General features: G+C 47.3%; 3 protein-coding genes across 3 annotated transcripts; 1 reads left to right on the top strand and 2 right to left on the bottom strand.

Moving 5' to 3' along the window:
* Positions 1–562: 562 nt before the first annotated feature.
* LACBIDRAFT_329102 (uncharacterized protein) lies at positions 563–1,943 on the bottom strand (the record flags this gene model as incomplete). Its single annotated transcript, XM_001883196.1, has 4 exons — positions 563–1,027; positions 1,129–1,323; positions 1,476–1,527; positions 1,834–1,943. 4 exons carry the CDS (start codon positions 1,941–1,943, stop codon positions 563–565), a joined length of 822 nt encoding a protein of 273 aa, XP_001883231.1.
* Positions 1,944–2,118: 175 nt separating this feature from the next.
* LACBIDRAFT_302100 (uncharacterized protein) lies at positions 2,119–2,352 on the top strand (the record flags this gene model as incomplete). The annotated part of the gene is made up of 2 exons (XM_001883295.1): positions 2,119–2,148; positions 2,221–2,352. 2 exons carry the CDS (start codon positions 2,119–2,121, stop codon positions 2,350–2,352), a joined length of 162 nt encoding a protein of 53 aa, XP_001883330.1.
* An 874-nt stretch (positions 2,353–3,226) lies between these two features.
* Positions 3,227–4,809, bottom strand: LACBIDRAFT_329101 (uncharacterized protein; the record flags this gene model as incomplete). Its single annotated transcript, XM_001883195.1, has 4 exons — positions 3,227–3,451; positions 3,700–3,756; positions 4,172–4,564; positions 4,678–4,809. 4 exons carry the CDS (start codon positions 4,807–4,809, stop codon positions 3,227–3,229), a joined length of 807 nt encoding a protein of 268 aa, XP_001883230.1.
* Between the last annotated feature and the right edge of the window lie 3,920 nt (positions 4,810–8,729).

Raw genomic sequence — 8,729 nt, 5'->3', positions numbered from 1 at the left:
ACCTGTCACGTTTGCGTCCTTTGGCGTGAAATGTCCCAGGCAAAGGAGGGTATGTATACATTGTTGTAAAAGTACAAGTAAGAGCAAGCGGCACTGTTTAACGAGTGCCCGTTGATGTTCTGGGAGATAATAAAAATTATGATTGTCATCGTGCTTGAGTACATATCAGTCCGTCAAGCTACGGATCTGGAGTCAACCTGAGGAGTGTTATGATTATGCATTATCGCTCCAATGCAAGTAGCATGTTCGAGCTGATCTCAGGCCATTATCTAGAGACGTTTGGACGCTCCGCGCAAAAGAGACTGGCTCAATGAGGCGCACATCTTCAAAGTCGCGGATGGTTTGTGTTGACTTCAAGGCACGTATGACTCCCCAAACGACGATGAGAGAGGATCCTGAGGGTGTCGTTCGTCTGTCTTGGCGAAGAATTTGAAGGAACAAGTGAGGGAAAGAGTGGACTGCTGGGGAAGACCGGGCGAGGAGCAGGACAAGTGAAATGACGAAATTGGAGGGCAATTAAGGGAAAGAAAGAGCGAACGAAAGTGAAAGTGCAGTAGAAGAATCATTGGGCGCCAAGGTCGAAAAGAACGGCATGGAAGGCACCGAAACCGTGATTGTAGAAGGAGGTTAAAGACGGGAAAGGACACCCGGAGTCTGAAGGCGCATGGAGTCGGTCTTCAGCTTCAGCAGCCGCAGCCAAATTGGGTCGAAGGACACTGGCTCGGCTCGCCACGTACTGGACTATGACGGTGGAAGGTGAAGAAGTATTTCCAACATGCCTCACGTTGGCCATTGTGCGCGTCTTCCGTTTCCAAAATACGAGGTCGTCCACGTCTACGGGCGTAGAGACTAGAAAGTAATCGGAATTGCGGAAGGGGGGTAAGTCGCCTAATCGAGGGCCATATGAGTCGTCGCCGTTCGGTCGAAAATGACGAGGGTTGGGCGGCTTGTGGGAGGTGGTCAAAAGCAGTGGTGATTCGCGTTGGAAGAAGGTCGATGTACCCGAGTGGTTGGAGTGCCGACTGGTCTGCGGCTGCTGGTCAGTCGGCAACCGTAGCCTTATAAGTGGATGACTGTCCGACAAAGGACAGTGGTGGATCCTCTTCTTGCACAACGGGGACGACGCACAAGGATAATTGGTCGTCGCGAATCTGTAACACGACATCCTGGCCGAATCACCAAGGCTTTCCATGGGTATGTAACTGCAGCAATGCCACGGCAGCAAATGGCGAACTCGAGAGCTGAGACGACGTGAGGTAACATTGAACATCCTGCTTCGGGTATCTTGGGTTGCAAGTAATAGAGGAGCTCAAGTCGGGGCCTCTAGAGCAGCATCTCTGCGAGGTACAACTGCACGATATTGTGACCAAATTTGGAGGACCAACTGAATCGCGACGTAGTAGCACGTTGCAGGGCTTCAGAAATCAGGGAACTAACATCAGAAAGCGAAACTGAGGCAAAGATGGCAAACGCACCTCAGAATTATCCAACCCAGCTCCAGCTATCAGACGGCCTCCGGGTAACGTACTGCGAGGTGTTGAGGGTGCAAAGGCAATGACAGGGATAGCCGGCGGTGCGACGTATTGGATGTGTCTTGGTCGACGTCAAGGCATGATGGTGGTCAAGTTGGACCATCTCATGACGCATTGGACGTTGATCTTGCGTTGGTCACGACCCGAGTCACCTCTCTTCCTCCGCCTCTTCTGCATTTGTCCTTCGTCTGGTGCTTCATCTCATTTCTGGACGCGATCCAGTAGCGTATTTTCTGCCCTCTATCAATGTATCTCTTATTGATCTTTTCGTTAGTCCTCGGCCTCAGATCTCAGCGTTGACTCTACGTGATCATGCCCAGGATGCACCCCCATCACTTTCTTGGCCCAATGCGGACTTCTATCAGCGTTCACGACCTTCCTGTCTACGCAATCTTCGAATACGTATGCCATAAGGCTTCAACTTCCTTGGGCCCAGCCGCTCACGTCTACCGCCCTTCCTTCTCGTAGAAACCCATAAACTGGCATAAGAACGGTAAAGAGCTCTTTGCAATTTCGTTATCCGTTCTCCCTTTCATTAGTATCAGGTCCTTTGAGGAAATGCAAACCGTGCACTGCGTTTCTACTCATGATTGGACAAGAACTTTGTATCTTGCAAGTATCTTGTCAATACTTATGTGCTAGCAACCATTTGATAACATTCCCGATTTCTGACAGTCTCTCTTTACAGAAATCACAATCCGCATCCAAAGGACGAAGGTGGGCGTTACGAGGAAACTTCCGAGCACCAGTGGCCCAGAACGATCACCTCCAACCGCGCAACGGCAACGAACTTTATCCAGCCAGCCTCAAACGCCGCTGACCTAACATTGAGGTGTAGCAGGTGCAGCGGATGGTCATGGACGAGCTCGTACTTTCAAGTGAGTACTACGCATGTGGCTATTCCGATATGTCGCTAACATATTGCTGAACCAGGCTTCAACGTAAAGATCTTACGGCGCAAGCCTCTTGGCTCTTTGTTCAATTCCGAGTCCTCGCTGATGCGCTCTTCTGAATGATTCACTACCGCAACCACCATCCATCTCCGACAGATTGGACGAGGGTCACCCGTTGAAGCGACGGGAGTTGATCGACTGTCGACTTCGCCAACCCTCGTCCGTCGTTGTCATCTCCAAGACTTGACATGCCCTCTGATGGAATGGGCGCATGAAAGGGAGGTCAATGACTTTGAGAAAGTCAAAGGAAAAGCCGGGTACGGCTGAACGATTGGACCATTCGAAGGATTTCGTTGGTGGCGAGGATATCACGAAGTTGGTGAGTTTACCCCGATGTCATAGTCGTGAGCAACTCTAGAGGGGTGATCCAGCGTTATAGTCTTCTTCGTGCACAGCGAGGACGCTCACCAGCACGAATATGTCGCTCAGAGTAACAAGCGCTCAAACTTTCTCAGTTAGTGTTTCCTCTTCTTTCCCTTACCTGTTTCCACTCTAACTTCCTGCGTCAGCGGGCCAAGCCAAGTCGACGTCCACGTATCTGATCACCGACTCACGGTGTTGGCTACAAGCTCGAGGACGCCAGACTCGTTGAATTTATCTTAACGACTCGCGCATATAACGACCTTCGTAAGTTCTGCCATTCCCCATGGCCTCCATCGCGCTCTCTTTCTGCCTACTTATACGACCAATTTCGATAATAGGTAATGGTGCACTCATAACCCCGCCGCGAACAAGTCCGGCTTAGAGGAACAAGTACATCGGCGCGTTCGGAAAATCCTGACGGATAGTTGTTACATTGGCTCCCCTCCTCTCTCGGACCCAAAGGGCGACGACACATGCCCCTTCATTCGACTCTTTCCATACGAGGTTGGATCCCACGGTCGGGGAATATACTCGCTCGCAAGTCAACGTGACCACCCCAACTGGGAGGGATTGAGGGCTGTCGTCTGGGAGGTGATGCGTTGACTAGGGGTCATGAGGTGCATAGGGCAAAGGACAGTGCGCTTCGTATGAGAGAGTTATAGCCCTTCTCAGAAGTGGATTTACCAATCCACTTCCGCTCATCTTCCTCCTCTGAGCCGCTGCTTCACCCTCCTCTTCTTACGCACTCAATCATCGCACCCTTCCCTCTGTGCTGCGAGATCTCCTAGGCACCTACTTCTATCCACCCCACCCTCTGCTTCATGATACGGACATAGGTCGCATACACTTACACCGCTCCAATCACTTTTGATCAAGCGCGCTGTACGGCCGTAAACCCAGTTCTTCGCCTGTATTCCGCATTTCCGACTCTTGACATCAACGCCAGAACCGTCACGTCTGCGTCCTTGGGCGTGAAATGCCAGATGCAAAGGAGGGTATATATAGAGCCTCGTAAATTAATGTGAAAGTATGAGTAATAGCAAACGGCACTGTTTAACGAGTGTCCGTTGATGTTTTGGGATATAATGAAATTATGATTGACATTGTGCTAGTTCTGAGTGATTTGAGTACGTATCAGTCCGTCAAGCTACGTCGTCAACCTGAGGAGTGTTATACGTTGTCGCTCCATTACAAGTAACATATTCGAATGTCACGACAGGTCGCGTGCATGTTGATGCCTTTCCAATCCGTCGACTCAAACTCGATCTGCTGAACGAGAAGGGTGTCAGTAACCATCGTTAGTCGCGTCTAATCCAAACTTACAAGAGCCCAATCAGCGATGGGTACCATCTGTATGTGCGACGTTGCGGAAGCCCATGCGACGACGAACTGCACGACGGAGGATGTACGCGGTGTAAAGTTTGTACGCTGAGTCCAGAGACAACGATTGCTCGTATCACGGGCAGAGATTGCGGCTGTTGGGTGATATACCATGGATGTAACGACACATAGAGCGTCTGGGCGTGGGGTGACTGAGAAGTTCTGGGCAACGAGTAGAAAGGCGCAACCGATCAGATGATCGATGTACGTGTGAGGTCCCTTCGTGAGTCGATGCACGAAGGGATGCAAGTGGCCGGGTCGTGCGAGCCATGGTGGACCTAGGAAAGGCGGTACGATCGTCGAAGTGGGGTTTGCATTGGTTTTATGGAACAGGAGCTGTGTAACGGATGGGGGCAGTCAGCGAGGGAAAAGATTAAATGTACGCAAGGTAATAAGGAATTCAGACGTCGAGGAAGGGGCGAATGAATGAATAAGTAACGCAAACTTACCAAAGGAGAGATGTCCGTTATCCCCACTCCCCAGCTCTCCGGCTGGAGCGTGCGCTTATGATCTGGTGGATGGCAGTGACCTGGCATATGTAGAGCTTTTCGAGAGTGTATTAGGTTCGTCGAGCTGGGCATCGTTGGGAACGCCAGCCACGTCTGCAATGGAACGTTTTGTCGACCAGTGGAAATCCGTGGGTTGCGGTCTTGTACGCTTTAGAACCATGGCGCTCGTAAACGAAGTTAAGGAGTCTGGAGCTGCCACAGAATTATCAGTATATTCTAGACTAACGGGTGTATGGGGAAGAAGGGGGGAAAGTTTAGTTGCACAAAGGGGTAAACGAGGTAAGGTGGAAAGGTGACGAGATTTAATGGAATGAAAGGAAGATCTTACTCAGAGCTGATGCACCCGGCCATCTTTGCGATGAATCCCATGAACTAACTCTTCGCGCATCCTTTGAATCTCAACAGTTCCCCAGTCTCACTATATCGATACATGTTGACCAAAGCGGCCATCGAATTTCATTTTGATTGAAGCGGGAGGTCGAGTAAGGATCTCCAGGCGATGTCGGCAGTGGCTGAACGACCCAGAGAGGAAAATTGGACGAGTCGTTATGAAAGTCCGGTTCAACGAGGGGGTTCGCGGCGGAGTTGAAGCCGTGGGTGGATCCCATCGAAGCTGGCCGAACAAAGACAGCATTGACTTGGCAAATGACAATTTTGAAAGTAGGGGGGCCCTTAGGTGGGTCGCAAGGTATGGAAAGAGAAAGGCGTAGATGTGTTTAGCGTTGGGGTGGAGAGTGGGTCATTTCGCACAGCCACAACCAAAACAAGCACACCAATGACTGTGCGCATCCTCCTCTCGTCCATTTGACTGAGTTCCGCCACTCTGGAGAGGTTTTGCTTCTCGGTCACCGTTGTCGGCCGTCCTTTGTGCGTCTACTTGCTGACTTGACGCCGAAACACTTCTCGGAACGCTGTGCGAGGGAGTCGGAGGGACCTCAATCAGGAACGTCAGCTGACTCTGAGAAACGGTCCTTTACCCATTCTGACGTTTGGCGCCGCACAGCATCGATACTCTCTTCTGAACCACCATGTCTGATCCTTACATCCCCTGCGAAAATCATTTGAAACGCAAGTTCGAGGAATTGCCCAATCAAGTCACGAGCACCGACCACCCTCGTAATAAACGCTATGGCGGTTTGAGGTTAGAGTTAATGACCTTGTGCTACCAGATAAATGTTGACCTGAATCTGCGGATGGCAGTAGCATCTTGATAACTCCATCTTCCACCATTGGTGCGGAGGACATAGCCATGCCAGCCACCAGTGAGCTACATCTGGATCTTCCTGCCCAAAGTGAACATTGATTGCTCATCTAATCAAATTCGCAGGTGAAATGTTTGAAGTCCCTGGGGAAGGAGAGGTGGAGTGCTCACAACAAGGTTTACCTATCTCCACTGGTCTGTGTTAACCCCAACCCTCTATCATTCATCATTGGTAATACTGATACAGATTTCCTGAGTTCTGACCCGCCTATCTCTCCACCAATTGCTTCTGTTCTGGGTGAAGGCCTGGTGTCAGTGGGTCTGGAAATGACTGTTGCCTGTGAGATACCCCTACATCTGTTCACTAACATTGATGTTGACCTTCCTCAATTCTAATCTCACAGTTGATCAGGTTGAAGGCCCTGTGCAAGGAGCTGTTGATAACTCTTCTCCTATCTTGACTGGTTCATGCTTGCTCCAAATCGTAATATTCTATTTCTGATAAATCTGTATAGATCCTCCAGGTTCTGACTTGCCCATCTGTCCACCCATTCATTCTGCTCTAAATGAAGAAGTGATGCTGGCCAGTCAGTAACCTTAGCAATATAGCTCAGATTGGCTCAAATCTAATAGATCATGCAGACTTCTCAGCAAACCCAGCTAATATCATAAACAATGTTGCAGCTCACAATCTAAACACAGGCCCTAACTATGGTTTGTTGTATTTGGATTGTGACATTTTATTGCTTTCACTTATATTTTGATAGGTATTATCAATCAAGGTAGGGAGTAATAAAAGCATCATATCCATTCTAATGATATATGTGGTTGGTAGGTGTGGACCCAAATATTCAAATCACACTTGAGATGATTAGGGATGACCAACTGGGTATTATTGTGGGTTTTTATTCCAAATGTATCACTGACTTCATTTTTTTGCTAGTGGAGAAGATTATTAAGTGGCTCTCTCCCCCCAAGGAGTCTGTTAACTACAATGCTGCATCTGAAATTTGGAAGAGTCAACTAGACACCTGTCAATGGTTTCTCAAAGGAAATACATTTTTTGGGTGGCTCAAACAGTCTGGCTTTCTCTGGATCAAAGGAAAACGTAAGTCATCTGTCAAATTTTGTAAATTTATGTGATATTGACAACCTATCCAGCTGGCTCTGGTAAAACCATTTTAAGGTTGAGAATTCCAGCATTTTCATGAAACTGAATTGATTTGTATTTTATTAGCTCAGCAATAATTCACAATGTTCTTGAAAGATTCAATTCTGCTACTGCATATTTCTTTTTTGATGGAAGAGACTTACAGAAGGATTTCCAGCTGCATGATAAACTGATGCGATCACTCATCTGGCAATTCAGTCTCAAATGTAAGGGTGGAGTACCTAAAGTCTTCGTAGATCTTTATACTGGCTGTGGCAATGGCCATCAGGAGCCAACTCTGGCTGATCTGCAAAATACTCTTCAGAAAATTCTTGGTGGCTTCAGCTCAACATTCATTATTCTGGATGCTCTTGATGAATGTACTGAAAGAGAAAAGCTTCTGAACTGGATTCAGACTGTTATCCTGGAGAAAGATATGAATGTAGGGCTCCACTTAATAGTTACTAGTCGCCCAGAGCAGGAGATTGAGGACAAGCTCAAATCTTATCATTCTCTTGACTTGTTTGAGGAATCTGAGAATCATGATCTTGTGACCTATCTTGACTATCAGCTTCAGAATGACTCTGACTTGCAAAAGTGGAATTCTGAGACTCAAGAGCAAATAAAGTTGACATTAATGGAACAAGCAGATGGAATGTATGTTTATTATCAACATTTGAATGACAGGATGATTACTAACTGAAATTTTAGGTTTCGCTGGGTTGCATTACAGTTAAATGAGTTCAAAAAGTGCCGGAACAAGGCTGACCTAAAAAAGCGGCTAGCTGATCTACCTCGGGGTTTGGATAAAACCTATGATCAAATCTTGCTGGGGATCAATAAAGAAGATCATGGTTATGCAAAAACATTTTTGCAGTGGCTATCTTTTGCTGTTCGTCCACTGACACTGGAAGAACTGGCTGCAACTGCTGCTATTGATCTTTGTGCTGAGAATGGACCAGAGTATAACTCTGATAATGAGCTTCGAGATATCAAGGATGTCTTGAAAATATGTTCTAGTCTTATTATGAAATCAGATGGTATGGTTTAGAATAATACCAGATTGAAATGAGCACTGACTATTAAATAGGTCATATCAAGCTTTCCCACTTTTCTGTCAAAGAATATCTCATATCTCAGTATATTCAAAATCATGAAGTGAAACATATCAGAGACTTCAGCTTCAATGATGAGCTATCACACTCTGTCATATCTCAAATCTGTCTGGCATATCTTTTGCAATTTAATACACCTGAGGCACTTGAAATAAACCTGGAAGTGTCCTCCCCTCTTGCAAACTATGCTGCAGAACACTGGATTTCACATACACATTCCAGTAGAAAAGATGGATCTCAGTCATTCATAGTGTGTGCATTGATGATGAAGCTCTTGACAGATGAGAATGCTGCTTTTCTCAACTGGGTTCGGCTTTGCAATATAGATAACTTTGATGTGAGAGAGCTACAAACACAGAGGGATGAGATTGCTAAACCTCTATATTATGCATCACTGGCTGGACTGACTGAAGCATCACGTAATTTGGTAGAAATGGGAGCAGATGTGAATGCACAGGGAGGAGAGTATGGAAATGCACTCCAGGTAGCATCAAATGAGAATGAGGCCATGGTAACACTGTTGATA

This window comes from Laccaria bicolor, genomic scaffold (genome assembly GCF_000143565.1).
Source record: "Laccaria bicolor S238N-H82 LACBIscaffold_20 genomic scaffold, whole genome shotgun sequence".
NCBI classification, from domain to species: domain Eukaryota; kingdom Fungi; phylum Basidiomycota; class Agaricomycetes; order Agaricales; family Hydnangiaceae; genus Laccaria; species Laccaria bicolor.
This window is presented reverse-complemented; position numbering and strand designations above follow the sequence as displayed.